The 26,087-nt window shown below is 48.6% G+C and overlaps 1 protein-coding gene across 6 annotated transcripts in view; it reads left to right on the top strand.

Annotated features, from left to right (window-relative positions):
• Epb41l1 (erythrocyte membrane protein band 4.1 like 1) overlaps positions 1 to 22,479 on the top strand; it is a 73,439-nt gene extending 50,960 nt beyond the window's left edge. Inside the window, exons 15-23 of one of the 6 annotated variants that reach the window (XM_035446110.1) lie at positions 161 to 271; positions 1,342 to 1,749; positions 3,339 to 3,443; positions 5,612 to 5,692; positions 9,714 to 9,800; positions 10,586 to 10,669; positions 12,875 to 12,955; positions 13,236 to 13,352; positions 19,087 to 22,479. In XM_035446110.1, coding sequence (XP_035302001.1) covers positions 161 to 271; positions 1,342 to 1,749; positions 3,339 to 3,443; positions 5,612 to 5,692; positions 9,714 to 9,800; positions 10,586 to 10,669; positions 12,875 to 12,955; positions 13,236 to 13,352; positions 19,087 to 19,095 — 1,083 coding nt within the window. In that variant the 3' untranslated portion in view covers positions 19,096 to 22,479. The remainder of the gene's footprint in view (positions 1 to 160; positions 272 to 1,341; positions 1,750 to 3,338; positions 3,444 to 5,611; positions 5,693 to 9,713; positions 9,801 to 10,585; positions 10,670 to 12,874; positions 12,956 to 13,235; positions 13,353 to 19,086) is intronic. The other 5 variants (XM_027421313.2, XM_035446107.1, XM_035446108.1 and 2 more) reach the window with 5 other exon arrangements.
• The last annotated feature ends 3,608 nt before the right edge of the window (positions 22,480 to 26,087 follow it).

The raw sequence follows: 26,087 nt of genomic DNA, 5'->3' as shown, positions 1-26,087 counted from the left end.
GATTCCTCCCTCTCTTGCTTGGCTTATCCAATGATCTTTCTTCATCCTTTCCCGCCCCTGGTATCCTTGTGGAAGCTGGCAATCCAGAGGTTTCCTCCACTCTGCTTCCCTCTCTAGTTTCTTTCTTCCTCCTTAAGACTAACTGTCTTCTCTAATCCAGAACAAGTCCGGAGATGCGGGCAGGGAAGAGAAGAGCTTCTTCAGCCTCTTAACACCAAACCCCCCTGGGAAGGGGGGGCGCCTGAGATTCGCCAGCCCTCCGGGCCCTCAGGTCTCTGCAGTCCCTCTGCCTCGATGACTTGGTCATCTTCATCCGGCTGGGATGCATCATTCCCTAGACTCTCACCTGCTCTAGTAGCGAACCCCCTGTGGCTGTTCACACTCTGGCTTGTCTGGAATGTATTCCTCACACCTCTCAACCTTCCAGAACCTGGCCAAGTGGAGGCTGGTTAACAAATGAATCTCTGAATCACACTGAACCTCCAGAGCCTGAAGCTGAGTGTTTTTCAAAACATTTTGTGGGTGTTAGATTGGTCTAAAAAAAAAAAGTCACAAACCAAACCAAAACAAAACAAAAAAAGAACAAACAACAACAAAAAAACATGTGGTGTTTGATCCTTGACAGGCCAGTTGAGAGGTATGTATTTAGGACAAAGTTTGCTGGTTCTCCTTGGGCATTGCCTTGGCCTGCTGTTGTCAATTACACTGATGGGGTCAGAACTTCCTTTCCCATGGTTGCCATAGAGTTCAAGGTGGCACTGGTGTGGCTCCCAGGAAGCTGGAGTCTGGAGGGCCTGGGTCAGTATTTCTCCTTCCCCTAGTTGATGCTGACCCCCCCGTGCCCCCTGCAGAGACTCAGTGCAATTGACAGGCTGCTGGCTTCTTCTGTGTTCCTCAAGCTCCCGGCTCCAGCCTCTCTGCCTCCTCTCCTGGGTTCCCTCGAATCCCTGACCTCCTTCCTCAGTTTACCTCTCAATGCCTCCTGCACGGATGGGCCTGTGGTCCAGGTCTCCATCCCTGCCTCTTGCACAATGCCGCTTCTGATAGGCTTTGGATCCTAGCCTTGGAGGGGCCTCCTGTCCAGAGCTAGCTGGAAGGATGTCAGCTTGCTTTGCCGTCCATGTGAGACCCTCGAAGGAGCATCTTGGCTCTGAGAAGTTTTCGTTTTGTTTTCTTTTGTGCTAGATTCTGAGGAAACCTTTCTGGGGCGTGTTTTTTCATTTCCTGACCTTTCATTTCCAAATGTTCCAAACCTAGAGATTTCTTCTGACATTCACTCTTTTGACCTCTTTCTCTCTCCCTACCCCATGTCCCCATTTCCCTGGTTTTATCTGGCCATAGAGAGCAGGGCTGAGGGAGGGCTCGGAGGAGAAAGTCAAACCACCACGTCCTCGTGCCCCAGAGAGTGACACAGGAGATGAGGACCAGGACCAGGAGAGGGACGCGGTATTCTTGAAGGACAACCACCTGGCCATCGAGCGCAAGTGCTCAAGCATAACAGTCAGCTCCACATCCAGCCTGGAGGCCGAGGTGGACTTCACGGTTATCGGCGACTACCACGGCAGCGCCTTCGAAGACTTCTCCCGAAGCCTCCCTGAGCTCGACCGTGATAAGAGCGACTCTGAGACAGAAGGCCTGGTGTTCTCTCGGGATCTCAAGGGGCCCTCCAGCCAAGAGGATGAGTCTGGGGGCATCGAGGACAGCCCGGATCGAGGGGCCTGCTCCACCCCAGAAATGCCCCAGTTTGAGGTACAGTGGAGCTTCATGGAGATCCAGTCCAACAGACCACTGCATGTTCAGAGGGCCCTGGGCCCTGTGTGAGAAGACCAGCCATCAGCTGCAGCCTGAAGCTCTGTCTGGTGTTGCATGACTGCCCCTCCGTAGAACAGCATGGTCTGCAACCGCATGTTTGCTGTGTCGGTTCACCCCTAACACATGCTCCATGGTGTTTTAACCCTATGACCCCCATCACTTGCTGAGGTCAAGTGATGCCAGTCTTACTAAGGATTCCTTGGTCCCTTGCCTGTGTTGCATGGCACACACCGAGAGCATGTATCTATGGACTCCCGAGGCTCCTACAGCTGGTCTGAAACCTGAGTAGTTTCTCTTGATTCAGGCCAGGGCTTTTTACTGGGGCCCGAAGAGGAGGCCGTTATTTAAACCCATCGGGCCCTGAGACCGTGGGGTGGCAATGGACACTCTAAGAAAAGAGAAGACACAGCCTTTGGGGAGGAGGCAGGGCCAGCATCTGGGCTTCTCTGCTTTGTGGCCCCCTTGACTTTCAGAAACTCACCCTTTCCCTTTACCTCTAGCTGAATCCTCCCACCCTCTCTCCCTCCCGCTCTTCACCTCCCCTCCCTCCCTTCTTCCCTCCCTCCCTCCCTCCTGTCTCCCAGGCAGTGACTACCAGCTCATCCATCCAGGGCTCTTACTCCACGCTGTACCTCTAGGTGGAAGACTTGTCAACCCTTTCTGTGCCTCACAGTGACCCAGGACAAAGCTCATGCATCCCTTCTCTATGCTTTTCTGGCCACCTGGGTGGCAGTACTGTCCCCACCACATCCTGCTCTGTCCTGCCATACTTTGGCTCTAACCTTCCCCAGCACAGTCAGGACAATGGCTGGTGGCTCTGCCCTCCCGCCAGGTGGCAACTATTGTAAGGCAGTTTCACACTCAACACTAATGGATGATTAATTAAATGAGTGGCTAAATCATAGGATTCTGGAAGAATCCTTCCTTTCTGCCTCTTTCTTCCAACTACATGACAAGCTAGATTCCATTCATCAAACCTACAGTGGGTAAAGCCATGAACTAGGCCTAAGAGAAGACAAAAAATGACCATGTGGCTTGAGATGCCTAGAGTACGGTTTGTAAGCTGGTGGCCCTGGGCCACATGCAGCCAACTGATGTGTTTTCTCTGACTTTAATTTAAAAACCACGACATTACATTTCCTTATATAATAAATAAGTAAAACAGAGGCTATGATAAAAGCCTGAGAGGAATAATTTCACATCATTTCCATCTCTCGGCCAGCTAGCCTCCTCGCCTGTTTCCTTCTGCCGCCTGGCCATGCTTGTAATTATTGCCATGCTTGTAATTCTTGCTTTGAACAGCAGTTTGCATGAAGTGGCCAAAAGGTGGAGGCACTATGTGTGTAAGGAAACTCTGAGCATATAATTTAGCCATCCTTTTAGTACAGCCTCAAAAAGACCCCGGGGCATGGGGTCAGGCTTTCCTCATGCTGGGGGTGACTTTGGCTGCTCTTGCACCAGTTGCCTGTGAACAGGAGTGTGTGTCTGGGCTTGAGTTTTCAAGTGTCCCCTTCATGTCCCCATAGTCCGTGAAAGCAGAGACTATGACCGTCAGCAGTCTGGCAATCAGAAAGAAGATTGAGCCAGAGGCCATGCTGCAGAGCAGAGTCTCCACTGCAGACAGCACCCAGGTAACCAGTGCCCCCATCTGTAAATGGGGATGACCCAGTATCCTTCCTCCCGAGAGTGTTCAGCACTCATGGCTAATGGGTTAGGACCATGGCTTTCAGGTGGCTCGACAGGTGGAGAGAGAAGGAGAAATCTCAGTCACTATTTGGTCAGAACAGCTCTCCTGGGTCATTTCTTATGCATGGAGGTTCCACATTAGATTGGCAAGATGAAGAAACCAAGGTCAAATGACTAAAGTGTCTGTATTTGTTAGCCAGAGCTCACTTGCACCCTGGGAAAGCTGGCCTATCTGGACACAGCACACAGCTTCATACATACTTCCCATGTATCCTCTGTGGGTCTTCAGATTTGAAGATTTATAGATCTGAGTTTATGGTCTGAGAGATTGCCCCCTGGTTTTTCTCACCTAGAAAGGCTACAATGCTCAGCCCCTTCTCCTGGTGGCCAATTTTTGTCTTAGCTGAAATAAGGGCTGAGCAGGTTGATTGGTCAGTGGCACAGCCTTAGCCTGGGTTCCACCCCCAGCACAAACAACCTGAAATATGACACAAAGTAACACAAGCAACTGTAATTTCCAGAATTTTTTTTCTCCTACTGTTACAGCATGCTAACGGCTGTGCAGGTGTCCAGTACCACTAAAGCATCATGAACTGGACCACCTTGGACAAGCTGCTTGTCTTTTCTCTGACTTGCTGTGTTTTAGTAACTTTTTAAAGCTTAAAGTAAAAAGAAACCAAAAATTACCCCAAATCCCATAACCTGGCAGCTCTTGTCCTCAAAACATCAAAATGTCAAAAGACTGGATGACACTATTCTTGGGCTGTGTCCTGGGGGAGAAAAAGGCATATGCCAACACAGATGCTTACATCTGTTTATACTTAAAATTATTAGAGAAAAGTGACCATTGACTCTTACCCCACACCCTTTTTGCGATCAAGTAGTTTAGAACTTACTCATTTGCACCTCTTTCTGTCTCTGTCTCTGTCTGTCACTCCCTCTGTCTGTCTCTGTCTCTGTGTCTCTCTCTCCCCATGAGACAGGGTCCCTGCCAGGTATCCCAGGCTGGCCTCAAACTTTACTGTGCAGCTGAGGATGACCTTGAACTTCTGATCCCCCTGCTTCTACTTCCCCTGTGCTGGGATTACAGGTCGCACCACCATACCTAGTTTTGGGTTGTTTTTTTTTTAAATGGAAGCTGGACTCAAGCCCAAGCTACATGCATGCTAAGCAAGCACTCTACCAACTGTGCTACACACCCAGCCCTGTGTCCACTATTCTGAGTCCTCTTAGGAAGCATATCCTAATCTGTGTTTATCTCCCGTCACTGGACCCTGGGGGGGGGGTATCTTTCCCAGTATTTAATGCTGTAGTAAAGTTTCCTTGTTCATATTTCTTGGTGAACCTTTAAAAGTACCAATTTCTGTTGCTGTGGTAAAACAACACGACCAAAAGGAACTTGGGGAGGAAAGGGTTTATTCCAGTTTACAGCTCTCAGGTCACTGAGGGCAGTTAAGGCAGGAACTCCAGCCGGGAACCTGGAGACAGGAACTGAAGCAGAGGCCACAGAGATGTGCCACTTACTGGTTGCTCCTCATGCCTTGCTCAGCCTGCTTCTTTTGTTTTGGTTTTTCAAAACAGGGTTTCTCTGTGTAACCCTGGCTGTTCTGGAACTCGCTCTGTAGAATCAGGCTGAACTCTCAGAGATCCGCCTGCCTCTGTCTCCTGAGGGCTGGGATTAAAGGTGTGTGCCACCACCGCCCAGCTTCAGCCTGCTTTCTCCTACCATCTGGGGCCATCTACCCGAGGACGGTACTGCCTCCAGTGATCTGGGGCCTCTCACACCCATCATTAGTCAAGAATGCCTGGCAGACTTGTCTACAGGCCAGTCTAGTGGAGGCATCTTCCCAACCGAGAATCCCTTTCCCCAAATGACTCTAGCTTGTGTCTAACCAGTGTGACATTATAGGGTAACTTCTGTGGATTACCATCAGCTGCCCAATAGGATGGTTGAAATGAAGCCTTTGAAAAACCTTGAGGCCCCTCTGCAATGCTCTGCACCACCCCAGTGAATGCCCACTCAGGAAGCCTGCCACTTTGTAACTGGGAATGCTACAAGCCAGGTGTCAGGTGTGGTCCTGTCATCTCTAACGCTGCCTCCTCTGCCTTACAGGTTGACGGGGGTGCCCCTGTGGGAAAAGACTTCATGACGACTCCCCCCTGCATCACCACAGAGACCATCTCCACCACCATGGTAAGTGGGACCAGAAGGCTCCTCTCTCTGACCCACCCCTCGTACCCCACCCCCCAACAGCCAGAACTTAGCAGCTGTTTCAGAAAGTCCTCAGCTGCCCTCACAGTGGTGAGACAGATGACCAGATTCCTGTTTTCTGGTACCTTGGCTGCTCTTGTACATATTGTCAGTCTTTGGTTTGCCAAATTGGATAATGTGGGGAATGGGGTCCCGGAGTCTCAGTTATCTGGGCCATCCCAGCCATGCAGGAGTAGAGGGAGGGTGGAATGGTCTGATTCTTAGCATGCAGGAATCTTGCAATACCAGGTGACTCTTACGGGCAGGTGGATGATTAGCCTGAAGGCCCCCACCCCACCTCTATCCTCCAGCAAACCTGCTCCAGTCAGCCGCAGTTTCTTGTATCTTATTTTCTCACTGTGACCAGTAGATGGTAGCAGTGAACCTGGGTTGGAAACTCGGGTGTTTTGGACATGTCTAAGGGTCCTTGCAGATTTTGCTATTTATTTGCTATGTGACCAGTAAAGAAAAGTCTTTGGCCTCAAATGTCCTTGTCTGTAAAATAGGAGTCATCCCCATTCTGTGTGGCTCACAGCTGCTTCTGAGACTCTAGATCAGTGGTTCTCAACCTTCCTGACACTGAGACCTTTTAATATGGGTCCTCATGTTGTGGTGACCCCAACCATAAAATTATTTCATTGCTACTTCATAACTGTAAAGTTTCTACTGTTATGAATCGTAATGTAAATATCTGACATGCAGAATATCTATTATGTGACCCTTGTTGGGGGGTCATGACTCATGGGTTGAGAACCACTACTCTAGAGGCCTTAACAACAAAATAGAACAGACAGCATTCTGCTCACAGGTTGTAGTGTCAGGCAGTCTCATGAGAAATTTGACCTTTGGATTATGAACTATGGTTATCACTGTTCTTTCTTTGACATCCTTTATAAATGAAAAAACAAGTTCAGGGGATAAAGCGGTGAACCCAAGGTCACATGACCAATAAATACCAGTTTAGCCTCAGGCATTCTGACACAGGAAGTCTCAGTTTCATTGTCAGTCTCTGCCCCTGTCCTGACCTGTGTGAACATCGGCTTTATGGGTCTGGGGCTACCGAATGTAGTGATGCCGGATCCAGATATTTCTTGAGCTAGTGAGAGTTATTTTTGAATGACTTCCATTGTCTGACCTCTGACCTCTGACCTCTGACCTCTGACCTCTACCGGAGAAGATAATTTCACTAAGTCAGGGTCCTCTGCAGGTGGGTTTTAAGTAAACAGACCCTAGGATCAGTAAACCTGAACTCGTCACCAGAGGGCGCACGTTTTCCTCATCAGTCAGTTCTTTCTTGCTCTGAGGCACTGAGATATTTGTAAGGCTAAATTTAAATTTGTCTTTATGGTGAGTAGACAGTTATTTCATTCATTTCCTCATTCATTCATTCATCCATCCATTTGTTGGGAAAACATTGATGAGTGTCTACAGTCTGCCTAGCCCAGGGACCCTGCAGAAGCTCCACTGCCTACCGGGATTCATTTATTCAGTTGTCATCACAGTGCCTGTCCTGCATGTAGGTCTTGGGCACACAGTGATGGCAAGTCACCCAACCCTCTCTAAGCCTTCACTTCCACTTCTGTAAAGTGGGGTGGGGGCAATACAGCACAAGCCTTAAAGGGTTCCTGTGAGCATGAGCAAGGCCCCTGTGCAAAGCCCCCAAGCACAGCCTGGACTTAGTGGCTCCAGTTGTCCCCTGCTGCTGCTGCTGCCTCTCTCCTGCCCTCATGGAACAGTGCAACAGGGTTACCCTAGGGACCACTGGGATGAAAGTATGAGGGACACCTCTGCTAGGAGGATCTGGGGAAGGTGTCACCTAGTCAGGGACAGTTGGGCTGTTGAGTGAGGTGTGGTCACAGGAGAAGGCTTCCAGCTGTGGAGAGCAGGTGTAAGGGCAGGAAGCACAGCTGGCTGTTAGATGTGTACAGGAAGCAGGGCGGGGCGGGGGGCTGCAGAAGGGCTGGGCCAGAGCTTGAATTGTTTCCAGTGCCATGTAGGATGCTTTAACTTTGTCCTGGAGGCAACATTGGGCTGGTGCTTTTTAGAGTCAAAGCATGTCAATAGCTGCATTTGTCAGTTAGGTTATCCTCTTATGTGGAGTGTGGCCTGGAACAAAGATTCCTTCCTCCTTCTTTGCCTTCCTCTTTCCTGCTTCTTCCTTTCCATTAATAAATATTTATTGAACACCCACGATGTGAAGTACTGTGCCAGGCACTGTAATCCAGCCCTGGAGGACACAGCATCTCTAGTCCTGGGGCCCACGTGAGGCCAAAAGAGAAGGTGGGAACCTGTCTGAGGGCTGGCTGGTATCTAGCTGGGGCACTGCCAGGGTTCAAGAAGGCAGATGCAGCAGAGAGTTAGGGATTGGAGATCCTGGGGCAGGAAAGAGCAGTGTGTGGCTACTGGTAGGACGTTCAGGTGACAAGACAGATGGACTGGGGACAGTGTTTACTGGCCAGTGGTTCTTGCAGTATGGTCCTAGGTGTCTGCATTAAAGGCACATTCCCCCACCCTGCTCCTAAGCTCCTAATTCAAAAACCTGAGGAAGCCTTGCAGTCTGTGTTCACAAGCCCTCCAGGTGATGCCCCTAAGGGTAGTGTGAGGGGAGTGTGATGCTTGTGAGTTAGGTTCAAGCAGCCAGGTCTACTGCATATCTGGCCAGTGTGAGGCACCTATGGGGTGTTTCCAGGGAAAGGCTCAGGAGACAATTGATTTTGAAGATTTAAGGTTCAAGAAAGATCTGAGCTACAGGTAGGATAGGAGACTGTGGCATCAATGAGGCAATACAATTCCCTAGGTATCTGAGGGTAGAGATAGGAGAGTTGCCTTGCCCAGGTAGGGAAACTGCTTCTTTGATGGTAGATGGGACTAGCTATGGATACAGCCACGGCCCTAAACCAGAGAGAGAAAACACTCCTAGAAATGGCCTTTATAGTCTGGGATCCAAGATGTTGTAGAGAATATGCCTCAGGATGGTGTGCCAAGTGACCTGGTCACCAACACTCAGGGCAGGAGCAGGTGTAGCACAGACTCCGTCCTCCCCCCCATGCTCCGGCAGGAAGAGAGTGGTCCAGGTCCTTGCCATGCACAGACCCAAGACTGGGGTCCATTTAGCTGAGACAGTGCATAGCAAAGCTGAGCTGGAGACTATGCAAAAGTGAGACAGCAGGGAGAGCCTTAGTGTCCCCTTGGCCAACTGCAGAACAACAAGTCAAGTGACAGAATCAGAATAAGACCAGGGGAGCTGGCTCAAGAGTGACAGTTCCAAGGACAGAGTGGTGGTTCAGACTATAACCGCCTAGCAGCCTTGGAGGCTGCCGAGCGTGGAGTTAACTCCTGGTTCCACCACTGTCTTGCTGCAGGACTTGAACAAGCCACATACTATAGTTTTCCCTTCTGTGTGTCCTCTGCAGAATAGGACTGCTGCCAAGGATTGCCTTCAGTGCTCTCGAAGGTTAAATGAGGTCTCATGCATGCACATACCTAGCTGGATACCTAGAGTCTAGCAGGGACTGGAAGAACATACATGATTCATTCACCTGCACTCCCGCATTCACCAACAGCTTTTGGTTTACAAAGCCCTTTCCCTATTCTCCTCATAAGGGCTCCCTTTTTCACAGACAGTAGGGAAGAAGTGGCTCTGCCTCAAGGTGCACAGCAGGTCCACGACAAGACCCTGGACGACCCAACTCCTTTTAATGCTTCCAGAGAGCAATGCCATAGCTTGTTCACCTTGGCATCCCCAGTAGCGGGGATTCAGTAGATGTTTGTTGAGTGAGAATGTGAGCAAGCGTGCAAGTGTGTGTGGGATTGAGCAAGTGAGGGCTGAATGAATGCCTCAGCTCTCTGCTTCTGTGTTGCTTCTCAACACCGTGGTGATGATAACCACATGGTCACATGCCCTGGCTATCCTGGAGGCCTACTGACCTGAGACCTGGCCATCTGAGCACTATTGTCTCCCCAGGAGAACAGTCTCAAGTCCGGGAAGGGGGCAGCTGCCATGATCCCAGGCCCACAGACGGTGGCCACGGAAATCCGTTCTCTTTCACCGGTAAGTAGGCAGGACCAGCTCAGGTTAGGGGACTCAGAACTGAGCATGCGGGCACACAGCCACAGCAAGAGCGATGAGGTGCTCAGGACTATTTCAGATGCCCACAGGCTCCTAAGGTGCCCATCAGTACCCCCCCACACACATGTAATCAAAGCATTGGTATTGGGGCTGGGGGTAAACAGGACACTGGAGCACACTTCCGCACTTATGTAAGTACACACACACACACACACACACACACACACACACACACACACACACAACTGGTGCATTAGCTTGTAGAGCAGGAGGAGCAAGGAACTTGGAGTCCAGAGGCTTGGGTTCTAGGCCGGGCTCTGTTGGTGGCTGTCCCACCAGTGACACTGAGTCGTCACTGAGGTCTTTCCGGTGCTTTCATTCTGTTTGTTGTTCTCAGTGTCTAGTCCAGAGAAAGCATGTTCCTGCTTGTAACAGGATGAGGGCCTGGAGGGCTCGGTCTGTGACCTGATTTCCATCTGGTCATTCTTCTAGTAGTCTTCCATTCTAGGTTGTCATTAGGACTCTGGGACTTAGGGATTTCAAGTTCTAAGAGTTATAGATCTCTGGGTTTGGGAATATTCTAGGTCTAGAGTTGGAAAGATTTTGGTTTTCTTGTATCAGAATGAATGGTTCAAAGCACCTTGGCTTCCATGCTTCACCTTCAGGGGCCCTGCTTATCCCTGGAAAAGTTTCCCTAGCCCCATCCACCCCTTCAGAGCCCAGTGCCCTGACCTGACCCCTGGGGTGGGGGTGGTTATATTCTGCAGATCATCGGGAAAGATGTCCTCACCAGCACCTACGGCGCCACTGCGGAAACCCTCTCAACATCCACCACCACCCATGTCACCAAAGTGAGTAGCAGCAGGTTCCCGGGCCCCAGCGGGCTATAGGTGGGAAGGTCATTGCCATGCTGGCCCCTGGCTCCTCATTCCCTAAGAGGGGACCTTTGCCAGTGTGCAGTGTGTTGCCCTGTGCTACTGTTGTTTGGGAGTAGGTCTAGCACACAGCATTGGCAGCTAGTCTGTGGGGTCAGATGTCCTCCTCCAAAGTAATTGTGAACAATTTTGTTTGCATCTTGCAGGCCTTGAGAGCCAGGAAAATTCAGAAGGGTGATGTGCAGGAAGCTCCCCAAAGTCAGGAAGTGCCATTTGGAAAAAGTTACTGTTTGCCAGGCCTGGTAGTACAAGCCCCTAGCCCCAGCTACTTAGAAAGCTGACATGGGACTGAAAAGTTCAGGCCAGCCTGGCAACTTAGTGGGGCCCTGCTTCAAAATAAAAAGTAAAGAGGGCTGGAGATATTTCTCAATGGTATAGTCTTTGCCTAGCAAAGGTTTAATCCTTATCAGTCATTGCACAGTCCTCCCTGCCCTCCCACCCACCCAAACATAAAACCTGAGAGACTAGGGTTTGAGTCGGGTCCTGGGCCTCACTACAGAGTGCCTGAGGATAGAGGAGCAGAGACACTGTATGTTTACTTCTTTGTTAAGCAAATGTTAGTGAGCTGGACTCCCGCTGCTGGAGGAGACTTAGGTGAGGTGTGTTTGCAGGAAACCAGGATGAGGCTGCTGGAGGAGACTTAGGTGAGGTGTGTTTGCAGGAAACCAGGAAGCGGTGTGCAGACAGGGGACTGGGAAGTCAGGATGCACAGGCGCGGAAGTACTGATAGGGGTAGATGAGAGCTGCACCAGGCCCTGGGGCTAATTTGACTGTGGAGGATCTTAGTCACAAGAAAATGTTAACTTAGGTAGTGACTCAGAGAAAATAGGCTCACTGGAGCTGGGATGAGGCTCAGCAGCCGGGTCTGTCTGATGTGCACAGTGTGCTGGGTTTGATCCCCAGCAAAGCAAGGAAAGAAAGGAGGTAGAGGGGCAGGGAGGTAGAGGAAGCAGAGTTGTCAGTACCCCATGAGAACTAAGGCCTGGGGGTGAGGGCTAGGGGGGTGGTTGGGGACAGAGGAGGGAGGCATTCCTAGAGGGTACTGGCTATGACAGCCAAGGAAGTAAGAAAGGCTTAGAAGGAGGATGTAGCAAGTCCACAGATGAGTGGCCAGGGAAAACAGGAGAGGCCCAGCTGTGGCTGGAGGCCTGAGGAGCCAGGCTGAGCCTGGGGGATTGAGTTGAAGGTCCAGCTGACCCAATGAAGTGAAAGTCTGGTTGGTAACACTTTCCCTTTGTCCACACTACACAAGGCCCTGCCTGCAACCTTGTAGCTTTGGCACCTTGTCATATTTCCCAGGAAGCAACCTCTCAAAAAACCCGAGAGAGCAGCATGGGCTTCTCTGCTGGTTTTATGGGACCGCCTCACATGGCACACCCCACAGTGTATGGCTCAGGAAACTCCTCTGTACCTCACCACCCAGGGGCCCCCTCTGCTCACCCTTGCCTACCTCCAGCTAGTCTTTCCTCGTCACATCCTCCTTGGACATGCCTAACAGTTAGGCTCTGCCCCATCCTCTACTTGGAAGCCCGACTCCTTGAGAAAACAGTAGAGGTAACAAAGTATCTTTGTAAGATTGTTCCAAGTCATTTAAGGTAGAACCTTGTCACCATTCACATTTCATTCATGTGTTCATTCAGCAGATCTGCATTCAGCACCGTCAGGTGAGATTGGGAAAGGTGCTGGGTGAGGAGGGGATACTGAGGTGATAAAATTCGAGCCCCACTCCCCAGGGCTTAAAGCCTGGAGAGGTGAGCAAGGCCATGTGCACATAGGTCAGCCTCATGCAGAGGCCCCAAAGCGTGAGAGATGCAGACTCAGTGTTTGGGGAGGGCCTGGACCGGGTGCCTTGGGACTCTGCCAACCAGGGAGCAGCATCTGAGCTGGGTGTAGGAGACATAAATGAGACAGTTTGGTAGCTAGGGAGTGGTGACAACCTGGCAGGAGCTACTGTCTGAAGTCCTCAGCCTAGAAAGAGAATGCTGAGGAGGACAGGAAAGAGGTGAACTCCTGGCTCTCAGCTTGGTCAGGCGACTGAGGCTGAGGTGTGTAGGTCTGTCACAGCAGACCTAAGAGGGACCCCGCCTTTCTCTCCCCTGCCCTCTCCTTTTCTCCCCACAGACTGTGAAGGGAGGGTTCTCTGAGACAAGGATTGAGAAGCGAATCATCATTACTGGGGATGAAGATGTCGATCAAGACCAGGTATGGGACAAGGGACAGCGTTTCCAGGGCACACCCCAGTATCCAGTCCCTCCCTTCCCCCCGTAATGGTGACGGGCAGAGAAGGCATCCACCCCCTGCTGACGCCCAAGAAGGGGCACTGAATGAGGACTGGAAGATTCAAACTCTAGTCTTATCTTCTGTTTGACTTGGCCCCTCCTGGACTTCAGTTTCCCCAGCTGTGCAGTAGGGGCTTGTGTTCAGTTTCTCTCCTAGTCACTGTTCCATGGTGCCTCACTATGCTTGCTGTTCTGCCCACCAGGCCCTGGCTTTGGCCATCAAGGAAGCCAAACTACAGCATCCAGACATGCTGGTAACCAAAGCCGTTGTCTACAGAGAAACAGACCCATCCCCGGAGGAGAGGGACAAGAAGCCACAAGTACGGTTCTGGGGCTCAGCAGAGTGGGAGGGAGGAGGGAGCAGTAAAAAGAGTCCTAGAAGCCAGGTGGTGGTGGTACACACCTTTAACCTCATACTTGGAAGGCAGAGGCAGACAGGCCTCTGAGTTCAAGGCCAGCCTGGTCTACAGGACAGCCAGGGATGCACAGAGAAACCCTGTGTTCCTCTGGGAGGGGGCAGGGGAACGATTCTTGGAGAGTAGTTTCCATTAAGAGCCCAGGTGGCTTGATTGATAGTGCAGGTGGGACCCTCAGCTGCCTGACTTGTGGCGCTAAAGAGAGAGACAGTGGCCTGCTTTAGACCAAAGGAATGAGGGAGGGAAGATGGTGTCTTGGTTTCTTTAGAGTTCCATGCCCTGAGTCCAAAAAAGTAAGTCCACAAGTGGCAAGGAGAGGGTGCTGAGAATCCACAGGGGGGCTGTGGTAAATGAGACTCTAGCCAGTCTGGGTGCTGTATTCCCATCCCTGAGTCTCTGTCTCCATCAGGGTCATGAGATGTTACTAAGGGAATGTAATGCCTAGGACCTTTGTCCCATCTGTTTTGTTTGACTTACAAACCCAGGACTTCTCAGGCACTCTAGGCCCAGACTCCTGGGGACCCCATCTTTCTATTTCATTGAAGGCCAATAAGGTGTTAAATAATACAGTGCTGGGACATACTGGGCTTCTCACAGCCTGTCCTGGGGAGGGTTCTTCTGCCTCTTTGGAAGTTTGCTGAATTTTATCAGACACAGAAGACAAAAATCTCACAGACATGGGAAGTACCTACTGTGCGACTCCATCTACTGGAAGTGAATGGCAAGCAAAATTTTAATTCTTTTGGGAATAAAAGTAGAATACTGCTACCTCTAGAATGTGCCAGTGAAGAACTATAATGACACTTTGTAGTGAATGTTTCCATCTGGGTGGGCTACATGAAGATAAAACTTTTTAGGGCTGGGGGTTTAACCTAACTATAGAGCCTCTGTGTAGCTTGAGTGAGGCACCAGGATCCATCCTCACCACTCCGCCCCCAGGAAAAGTTGAGCTCTTATTGCTCTTAGGCCTGTGTACAGCTGAGACATTACAGTGCCATGGGAAAACGCCCACCTCAAAGGCTCCACAAATAGCAGCTGGTCACCTCTTTGCCCTTTCGTGAGTCAGTACAAGAATCCTCTTCCTTTGAGTGCTTTCTTCTGAGATGGAGAAGTGTTGAAACATTTTCCTGACATTTGAAAGGATGCTGACTAGGGTCTAGCCCAGTCTCATCTGAAAGAACTTCTGTAGTGGTGGCAGTGTTGTTCCTGTGTGGTCCAATATGGCAACCACTGCCAAATGTGGCTATTGAGCACTTGAAATGGCTCAGCCAAGATGAGATGTGCTTTAAGGGTAAATGTGTGTATGATTTTGAAGATTTAGCATGAAAAAAAGAGTCAGCTAATTTTAATACTTATGAAATGAAAAAGGATATGTTGAATTAAGTAATATGGTGGATAGAGGTTTTGTTTCATTTGTTTTTGTTGGAGGCAGGGTCTCATATAACCTAGTTTGCCCTTGAATTTACTTTGTAACCAAGGATGACCTTGAGCTCCTAATTCTTCTGCCTATACACCTCTAGTGTTGAAATTACAGGCACCACCACTCCTGGTGTTATGCGTGCCAGAAACCAAGGTATTTGCACACTAGGCAAGCATTCTACTAACTTAACTGTATTCCCAGGCCCTTTTGTTTTTTTAAGGCAATGGAGATCAAACTCTAGGACTTGGCACATACTAGCAAGTATTGTACTACACCCCCAGGTTCCCAAACATATTATTAAAAATGAGTTTCACATGTATCTTGGTCACTGTTCTATTGCTGTGAAGTTGACCATGGCAACTCTTATAAAAGAAAGCATTTAATTGGGGCTGGCTTACAGTTTCAGAGGTTCAGTCCATTATCATCATGATGGGAAGCATGGCAGTAGGCATGGTGCTGGAGAAGTAGTTGAGAGCTACATCCTGTTCCAAAGATGGTGGGGGGGAAGGAAGAGAGACTGGGCCCAGTATGGGCTTTTGAAACCTCAAAGCCCACCCACAGTGACACCAGCAAGGCCACACCTACTCCAACAAATCCACACCTCCTAATCCTTTTAATATTTTCAAATAGTTCCACTCCCCAGTGACTAAACATTCGAATATATGGGGGGGCCTATGGAGGCCATTACGATTCAAACCATCACATACTTTTGCTTTTTATTAAGTTAAAATTTAGAATGTAAGTGTTGGGGAAATAGTGTAGTTTGCAAAGTATTTGCCAGGCAATTATAGGACTTGAGTTTAAGCCCCAGAACTCACCTTTAGAAAGCTGGCAATATAGTGCCAGGGAGGCAGAGACAGGCAGGTGCCTGGGGCCTGCTGGACAGCCCCAGCTGGTTTGGCCTTGGTGAGCTCCAGGTTGGGAAGAGACACTGCCTCACACAAACAAACAGACAAAAACCAATGTAGACAGATAAGTCACAGCACTGGAAGTTGACCTCTGGTTTAAACATGCACATGCATTCATGTGTACCTTACACACAGATATGCACATACATGCACACACGCATACACACATTAAGAATTTAAAATTTGAATATTAAAATTTCCTATTTATCTAGATAAATTTAGAAAAGTAGAAATATCTGTTTTGTTTTGGTTTGTTTTTTTGAGACAGGGTTTCTCTCTAGCTCTGGCTGTCCTGGAACTAGCTCTGTAGACCAAGCTGGCCTGCCCCTGCCTCCTGAGTGCTGGAATTAAAGGTGTGCACTACCACTGCCCAGCTGAAATACCTAAGAATTTTAATAGTGATGTCTAGAAAATTATTTACTAGGAAAGTAAATCCCATACAAGATTCACATTCTATTTCCATAGTATACTCTGACCTAGAAGGAGAGGAGAGGAAGTTAGTCATGGTAAAGCCATCTTGTCACCGCCACTCAGACTTCCATGCAGATTGTTGGCACCCCGGTGTCTTCAGTCATCTGATTCCTCTTCCCGCATCTTAACATGGTGGAGAGTAGGTTACTTGTCATGTTAGTGCAGAGTTGATGACATCCCCTGGGGAAGCTGCCTGAGAAGACTTGTCACAGTCTGATCTGGATTGGCTGAGCGGGGACCTGGAACTTCTACTGCCCAAGAATTACTATTTATTTACACACTGGTCCGTATGAAGTCCCCTTGTAGCCCGATGTAGAAGCCATGGTGCTAGGAGCTCTGTGCTGTAGCTCTGTAGCCATTCTGCTGATCAATGGCTCGGTTTCTTCCACTAGGGGGACTCAGTTTCGTCACTTGTAAAGTGAAGAGCCGAAGCAGGCACCCTTTCACGTTGCATCCTCTGTGCTGTCCTGGGGTGTCACACTCAACCATGTTTTCCCCAGAGGTTCTTTTCAGCCAGGACCCCAGGTTCTCTGTTGCCTTTCTTCTCCAGCCTCCATACCTTACCTGCCTCACCCTGCTGTCTCCAGCGTCACCCCCGCTGTTCCCCGACATCAGCTCTTCTGTTCCCCGTGCTGTTTCATTCCCTCTTCTTCATTTCTTTGTTTAATGCCATCATCCCCAAGCACCGTGGTGTACCCGTATTTTCTCTTCTGTAAAGATCCACTTTGTAAGCCAGGCGTTGGTGGCGCACGCCTTTAATCCCAGCACTCGGTAGGCAGAGGCAGGCGGATCTCTGTGAGTTCGAGGCCAGCCTGGTCTCCAGAGCGAGTGCCAGGATAGGCTCCAAAGCTACACAGAGAAACCCTGTCTCGAAAAATCAAAAAAAAAAAAAAAGATCCACTTTGTGTTGTCTTGGAGAGCCAGAAGTCTCTCTTTTTCCTCCTCTTTTCACATGCTTTAGGAGCCACCCCAGACTCTCAGTGAAGTCACCCCACTAATTCTGGAGAGAGGTCTTGTTTCCTAAGGTGCTTGAAAAACACTGGCTTAATGGATAGATGCATCTTGGTACCCCACAGAAGAACCCTGTAGTCCTTCAACCCTGAATTCAAATCTCAAGCTCTCCTCTTTTTGTTCTCTCTCTACCCTTTTTCGGAGATATGTTTTGCCATATGTCCCAGGCTGCCCTTGATCTCAGTATCTTCCTTCCTGACCTTCCTAAGAGCTGAGATTCCAGGCAGGAACGATACACCCAGCTTCAAGTCCTCCCATCATCAGCTCTATGACCATAAGAAGTTATTTGACCCTGGCATCCTGTGTTTTCTTACCAGCTAACGGGTACCGGCAATCCTAGTAGTAGTATCCATTGCTCTTATTCGTGGGGATGCTTATGCTGTGCCAGGTGCAGGCTTCATACTGTCTGTTCATTCATTCATTTTACAAGTGAGGAAACAGATGCTCAGAGACCATAACTGGCTTGCCCAAAGCTATGGTGCTGGGAACAGGATGAACTGGTTAGAGGCAAACCTAATGTGTTAGACTCCAGAGCCACCTGTGTTCATCACCATGCTGACTTCCCCTAGTCTCTGTCTCATGGAGATCATACATGAATGGTAATTCCCATAGTGCCTAGCATACTGTAAGAGTTCCATAACAGGTAAGCCAGTCACTACTGTTAGTCATGGTAGGCTATCAGTGGCTGTCCTAAACCAAGAAGAATGAATGGTTGTGCACAGTATTATTTAGGTCCCCCTGGCCCATCCCCCTCAGAGAGGATCTGTCTCCTGAACACTGCCACCAAGAGGACAGCACTCACCTGGCTGCCTAGAGCTTCTTCACCTTCCCAGGGTTACCTGGGGGGTGGGGGGGTTGACCTATTTCAAAATAGAAACCTTGGGTTCTCACCTTCACCCTGCCACTGACTTGCTAAGCCATTAACCTTCTAGGCATCACTTTTCCTCTCATCAAACGACCCAAGAAGGACTCTTTATAACACTTTGATTGTACTTGATCCTAGTGGGTGACAAGAGTCAGGAATGCTGTTCCATGTAAAAATGGTTTTGAGTAGTTGCAATAGTGAAGGTAGGTAAATGGTAGCCCTTGCTGTTGGCAAGATGGGGGCAAGGGCTATGATGAAGCAAGGAAAGCAACAAGGCATTTACTTATTCAGCATTCCTATACACGAGCCCCCCTCTGTGGTGCCTCTGACCCGTGAAAGGCAGGTCCCATTTTATAGAGAAATTGACACAGGTTTAGAGAAGTTGAGGCACTTGCCCACAGTTACAGAGCAGACAGGTCAGAGGGTGGGATTTGAACTCGGGAAGTGTGGCTGCAGAGTTAGCACTCTAAACTGTAGTTCTATAGGTAACCCTTAGTTGGAATCAGACCCTGTTGTTTTTCTTTAAGCACTGCTGTCTGGTGTTTAATCTCTAGGCCATAGTAGGTCCATGGGGAGCAGAAGACCTGTAGCCAGGGTGAAACAGCCTCAGAACTGAGAAGAGCAAAGGAGAAAAGTAAAATGATGGTGACTGGGGCATGTTCCCATTAAAGGACCATCGAAAAGATTTTCAGAGCAAAGTACAGAGCATTGCCTCCTCAGGAGCAAGCAGGCAAACACACATGGAGTCTGGAGTTAGGTTCCTTTGTGTCATTCCTTAGCTGTCACAAGTAAGCTGTGTAGCCTTGGATAAGTCACCCTTTCTCTCTGGGCCACCATACAGGGTAAAGGGTAGCTAAAAGAACCGCTTGCCCTGTGTTTAAAGGCGAGTGGCTAAAGTAACTAATTTCTCTTATCTTCCTTCCTTTGTACCCACCACCCCATTCTCCTGCCTCTGGCACCCAGGAATCCTGACCTCCGTGAAGAGATGCTGGCGTGTCTGGTCCAACCCAAGCCAGAGAACCATTAAGAAGGGGCCTTCATTCTGGATTCTCCGACAACACCAACATCCCAGCTGTGACATACTGTCACTGATGAGAGACTGGGAAGGGAAAGCATATATATATATATATATATAGATATATATAGATATAGATATATATCAGGAAACACCGCGTCCTTGCACTGCTGCTGGGGCTGGCGGAGCAGTCAGCTGATGGCAACAACCAACATCTGCAACAACCTTCATTTCCTTTGCAGACCAATTGAATTGGTGGGAATTTTTTTTTTTTTTCAGGAAGATATGTAACAATCGTAATCTCTCGCTCTCCCACCCCTTTCTCCTGCCAAACTACAAAAGCAGACCACAATGATTGTAGATGTCCCCTTGAGCCCTGGCTGCACACACTCCAGGATGGATGAGTACCCTGTTCGTTCTCCAGCCTCTCTGTCGCTCCCTCTAATGCAAAGGAAGAAACAAAATAAGATCACGTAGCCAAGCAAGAGAAGTCACAGCAGCAAGACACACACACAGTCAACTATTTTCCAGGAAGGAAAGAATGGAAGTCTCCAACTTGGAGGAGGAGTGAGAGGAACACTTGATTGTTATTTCTGGGTCTTGACACTGGGCTGCCAAACCCCCTCTCTGTTCTTCTGCCTCCCTGCTTCCCCCTTGACTTCTACTCATCTTGTCTCCATTTTCTGTCTCAGCTCCCTCCTGCCTCTCTCCCCGACCCTCCTCTTCTGTGTCCTGGTCCTGCTGAGGGCCACTGCAGATGACTCTCATTGGAAGAAAAAGAGACTACAAGAGCAAAAGGAAGCCATGGGAAGGGAAGTAGACATTGTATGTTTCCGGTTTCTCTTGACGGAGGTGCAGCTCATAGGAGATTGTATGACTGTGATTTTAAGTTATGTATATTACATGTAACAGGAAACAGATATTAAAATAAACTGTGCTGGTAAGTATGCAGCTGACATTTTCAAGTTATAATTACCTGACTGTGATGTATCCCAAGGTTCCTAGATCTTGCCAAACTGGCCCAGCCGAGGACACTGAACTCTGGGTGTGGCCGGCTTCCAGTAGCGCTGCAGATTCAGTGTAGTGAAACTGTGTGTGGTGTTTGTAACTGGGTGATTGGTGGGGAGACTGGGGGGCCCTTCATGGAGAGGTGAGGGTTTGGCCAGAAGGAAGCAACACAGATGTAGTTCCGAACATGCCAGGCCAAGATGCCTTCTCCCTCAGCAGTAGCTGTCAGGACCCTGTGCTCAGGACTCTGCTGCTGAGGTCATAGGCCAGTCCTCCTACCTCCAGGGGGCTTGCCTTGGTTTTCAGTCCTCTCTTTCTGTTTTACTATTACCAGGGTCTTTGTTTTGGTTTGTATTCCGCCATGTCTCTCCCTGCTCTTCACCACCTTGTCACAATGAATCCCTTGTCTTAAGGGAAGTGGTATCCTGGCCGAGGTAAAAAGCAATGGCTCTAACCTGGTTTTCTGAAACGCCCAGCCAGTCTTCCCCCTATGCCACTTCCATCATGTGAATCATGCTCTTTTTCCTGAGCTAAAGTAGCCATGATAAAGAGGCCATGAATACAGGGAAGGCCATGACAGGCCCATACTGCATTTCCAAAGGCCTCACCTATCCCAGAACAATAGCAAGTACGAGGAAGTATTGCCCACTGGCTCCCTCTACATTAAACCCTGGCTTGCAAGACTGCTGTCAGTCGGTATCCAAGGTCAGAAATGGCCTCAAGATGACAGGAGCCCTTGGAGAAAACTCCACCACAAGCTTGGCATTACACTCTGGCATATGCAAGCTTCTTCTGGCTTGCTTGCCACAAGCAATGTCCCTTTCTAAGGGAAAATGTCCTACAGCAGTCCCAATTCACTTCCTAGTCCTGCTAAGGCAGTTCATATATTTATTCAGCAAATGTTTATGGGTTGCCCATTTGTGCCAGGCTCTGTTTTCAAGGTGGAAGGAGAAGCATGAAAGGGAAGGGGGGCCCTGGGAAGCCATTAGACAAGCCTATCCCTAACCATACCTGGCTCATTTCAGAACTTCTCCACTCCTCCATCTGATAAGACATTACCTGGAAATGTCTCAGAGGGTCCAGGCTAGATGTGCCCTCTGGGCTTGCTTATTAGTTGCTCCTACAATGTACACCTTACCTATTTACAGGTGCTGGCCAGACACAGGGCAAGAAGCCAGAATAGCTTTCCTCTGTGGCAGCTGAGAAGTAGAGCCAGGCTCTTAGATTGTAGAGTCAGCCATATGCCCCTGGTGCAGTCTAGTAGCCCACTCCAGTGTGACAGAGCATTTTCTCTGCTCCAGGATCTTTGTCCATTCTTGATGGAGAAGTCACAGAACCTCCTGCCCGCCCCTTTACTACATGCAAGCTCCTGCTGCTTCTGAGCCAAGAGCAGGAATGGCTCTATCCCCTTGGAATTGGGCTCAGGCCTCACCTGCCTCTGCAGGAACTCCTGTCCTGCACACACTGGACATACATACCTCAAAGGGAGGATCTTTGTTGGGAGGGTTGCAACTGCCCTGAATGTGGGCTACAAGGCAAGGATGAAATGACCGGGCCTAGCTTGTGGGATGTTAGAATTTGGGAGATACTCACAACACGGATGTTTTGACCTTCCCCCCCCCACCCCAGAGAGGCAGTCAGCACCCTGCCCAGGGAGGAGGGGATTTGCAAAGCTAAAATCTAGGGCACTGTTTCCTCCCCATCCTCCATTCCATAGAGAATAAGGATATTCGTTGTCTCGTCTGCCTTCAACCTATTTTCTTTTCTTTATTTTTTTTCTTTTTCTTGTGTGTGTGTGTGTGTATGTGTGTGTGTGTGTGTGTGTCTGTGTCATCTTCTCTGTGGCACCTCTCTATCCAGGAGGCCAGGTAGTAGAGTGGGAAAAGCCTCAGAGAGCAGTCAGAGTTCTGGGTGACCATCTCACCATGCAACATTGGGCTACTCCATCCCACTGAATTAAACGAGCAGGGCAACTAGTTGCAGTCTGAGCCGTTTTCCCACTCTGTGTCTCACACACCTTTATTTTCCCGACTTTTACTTTCTATGGATCTTTTCCATGTGAGGGTACAGGGAGTACCAGGACCTGTTTCGGTTTTTGAACCCTGCAAGCACATACCAAGACTGGCCTGAGATTGCATGAGCAACATCACTCTAAATATATATTTTTTTCAGAAGCACCTTACCAACCAGCTGCACTGCTGTCCTGTTCCTTTTCACTCTTCCCTCTCTTCTCTCTTGTCCCCGCGCTCCCCCACCTCAGTGCTCCGTGCTGTGTGTGTGCTCTCTGTTCTTGTATACTCAATAAAAGTGAAATAAATGTGTTTGATGCTGAACCATGGACTCCCTCAGCCTCCCTTCTCTCCTCTGACCTTGGCTGCTGGTACCAGTTGATACAGAACTGGCGTGGAGACATTGCAATGTAGGACACTTTTCTTTTGTTTCGGGCACACCATATAGCCCTAGCCTGGAACTCAAAGAAATTCTCCTGCCTCTACCTTCCTAGGCTGAGATTAAAGGCGTGTACCAAGCCAGGCTCTAATGTAGAACAATTTTAATTTGTTAGGCTGGAGCTCCTCTGTGGGTTCAGTGGCACACAGGGCAGAGCCCTTGCTGGTCAGGGGCTCTCAGGCCACTGGAGGAAACAATGAGACAGGAAAGACTGGTTAGAGGGATCAGTGCTAGGAAGGAAACACAGGGGAAGCAGTGGAGGTCACTGGAGGGGTCCCTTTAACAAGGCCAAAGGTGAGAGTGTAGTTCCGTGGTGGAATGTGTGCTTAGCACGTGCAGGGCTCTGTTTGGGATTCCTGGCACCACAAAGGGAAAAACAGTGGTTAGCCAGTTAAGGACCTCCCTACGGAGGTCATTTTAGAATAAAGAGAAAGATCCAATAAGGTGAAAATCTTGAATAAGAACTCTCTAGGCAGAGGGGACAGTAAGTATGTGAGCCCTACGACCTGGAGCGTGGAAATGTAGCATAATCCATCTGAAAGAAAAGCAAACCCCCTGTCTGGGAGCCTTGTGGAAAATGTGCCCAGCAATCCTGTCACATGTGCTCCACAGCCTCATGCCACCCATCCCATTAGTGACAACTTTTCTTTAAAGGAACTTTGAAAACATTTAAGAGAGGAAGTTAGGGGACCAGCAAGATGACTCAGCAGGGAAAGATTTAGCCAAAGCACTCGCCACCATGCCTGACAACCTGAGTTCAATCTCCAGGCCCTTCATGGTGGAAGGAGAGTCTGAGTCCTGCAAGTTGTCCTCTGATCTTTACATGCACATCCTGGTACAAACGCTTTCCTAGACAGACAGACAGACAGACAGACAGACAGACAGACAGACAGACAGACAGACACACACACACACACACACACACACACACACACACACACACACGCACCACAAAATGTTAAAAAAAAAATAATAGAGCTGGGGATGTAGCTTGCCTCGCATGTACTAGGCCCTAGATTCAACACAACAGTACTACAAAAATTAATAATTTAGCCAGGCAGTGGTGGTGCATGCCTTTAATCCCAGTATCCAGGAAACAGAGACAGGTGGATCTCTGTGAGTTCAAGGCCAGCCTGATCTACAGAGCGAGTGCCAGGACAGCCAAATCTACACAGAGAAACCTTGTCTCCAAAACAAAACAAAATAATTTAAAAAATAATTACAAAGGTAAATAACTAGTGCCACTTGACAAAGAAAAGACTGTCCGCAGAAATAAATGGAAAGGGCTGGGAGAGTATATTGAGTATGCTGGGGTGAGGGAGGTAAGTATAGTACTTGCCTGGCATGCACAGAGCTTACATCTGAAAGAAAGCAATGTGTAAAGATTAAAATTAAAATCATAATTATGTAAAATCTAAGTGTATTCCTTGGGTTACCTAAGGTATACATTCTGCATTTTCCATTTTATCCTGTCAAGAAAAACACCCAGGTCACCCTTCTATATCACTCCAAATCTCACAAAACAGGTCTTTTTGTTTTGTTTTTCAAGACAGGGTTTTCCATGTAGCCCTGGCTGTCCTGGAACTTACTCTGTGGACCAGGCTGGCCTCAAACTCAGAGATCCACCTGCCTCTGCCTCCCGAGTGCTGGGATTAAAGACATGTGCCACTGCTGCCGACTAAACAAGTCTTTTTTCCACATATATTTACTTTTCAGAGTCAAAATCATTCATACATACCATCCTAAATACTTTTTAAAACTTACACTCTTAACATTTTCCTTTCATTTCAAATACTAAGTATTACTGATTTTCTCTGTAAAGCCAGATCATTACATGATACAAAGGCCACAGTGACAGGCTGGAGAGATAGCTCAGCCATTAAAGGTTAGGCTCACAACCAAAAAGGCCACAGTGACAAAAACCCACTCTTCTTCACAGTCCTATCTATTGTGAAAGGCAATACCTTCAAGGAGCTCTGTGAATGTGTTTCAGAACTTTCCTTGTAGGTTTCTTTTAATGGTGATGACTTTTAGGATCCTGGAATAGGACTTGGTTTACAAACATTAGGACTCCACACCTCCTGGACCTATAAAACTAGTCTCTCTGCTTCCAGGGAATAACTGCGGTAGTTCATCTAAATCAATGTATTTCTCAGCTTGGGTTAAAGAGGGTGATGAAGCAATTTCTAGAGACATTTTTGTGTCACGGTTGCCCAGTGTTCTATGGATTGGAGCCTGGGTTTGCTGCTAAACTTCTTCCAATGCACAGAACAGCTGTCTTCAACAAGAATTACCTGGCCCCATATACCAATGGGTAAGAAATTGTGATTTGGATGAACATGGTTCACAAAGTTGGAGTCCCAGGCTACCATCTTCATATCCTATAACTTTTGTGTCCAGTGTTAAATGCCCTGAGTCTCTGAAAAGACAGTGAAGCCACCTGGAACATGAAGCCCAGAGACCTTACCACAGAACTCAGCTCTGAAGATGGCTGAGGGGAGGGGAGGAAGTCAGCTGCTACATAAAAAGAAACGGAACTGACAGGGTGGGTTGAGACTGACGTGTCTGATTGTGAACATCGCCTCTGACCAACCTCGTGGCAGCCCAGTGTGCTTAACCACGGTTGCCCCATGCAGCCTGGTCTGAGATGATTCAACCTCTTAAGAGATGAACTGTGAAACTGTGAGTGGGACAGATTGATGGACTCAGCAGTCCCTGGGGAAGATGACAGACAAGGAACAGCAGCAGCACAGGGACCAGAGTTCCAGCTAGATCATGTTTTACATCCCAGTCCTGTACTCTCTGGGTCTGTAGCCCCTCTTTGAACCTTGGCTTTCTCTTTTGTAGACTGAGAATGCGAATTACCAAATTTTCATCTCCATCCTGGGTCATTTTTCTCTCTGAGGATTGTAGCACCAGCAGTAAGACACATTTAGCAGCAAGGGAGACTTATTCTTGGTTAGGAACAGAAATTGAAGACAAATTCAAATCAACTTGTTGACCAATTGGGGTTAGGAAGATACAGATAACATGCCAAAGAAAAGAGGCTAGTAAAGGGGCCAGGGCACTCATTACCTTTACAGGAATGGCAGGGGCTTTCCAGGGATTTGGACACTGCTTTTATGGTTTCTTTTAGTTGACAACTGTCATGATGCTGGAATATGGTGCTTAAAAGGCAGCTGGACGATAATGAAGTCACAGGTTGTTTGTCTTTTGCTCTGTCAGCCATCTTAGATTTCAACAGGTTTTGGCAAACTCACCTGAAGAAGAGATTGGCAGCCTTTAAAAATCCTATCTTCAAAGATAAACAAGATTATCAGGTAGGTAAAATCAACAGTACAAGACTGGGGGAGTGTCACACATTGGCTATGGTTCGTGTAAAGATTAGAAACAGTGGTCTAGTGGCTTACCTATAAATTTTGGTGCTGTTTAGCTAGCTCTCACCATCACAAAGGGCATTTCTTTGCAATATATGACATATATCTCCTAGTGG

This window comes from Cricetulus griseus, chromosome 6, assembly GCF_003668045.3.
Source record: "Cricetulus griseus strain 17A/GY chromosome 6, alternate assembly CriGri-PICRH-1.0, whole genome shotgun sequence".
NCBI classification, from domain to species: domain Eukaryota; kingdom Metazoa; phylum Chordata; class Mammalia; order Rodentia; family Cricetidae; genus Cricetulus; species Cricetulus griseus.
This window is presented reverse-complemented; position numbering and strand designations above follow the sequence as displayed.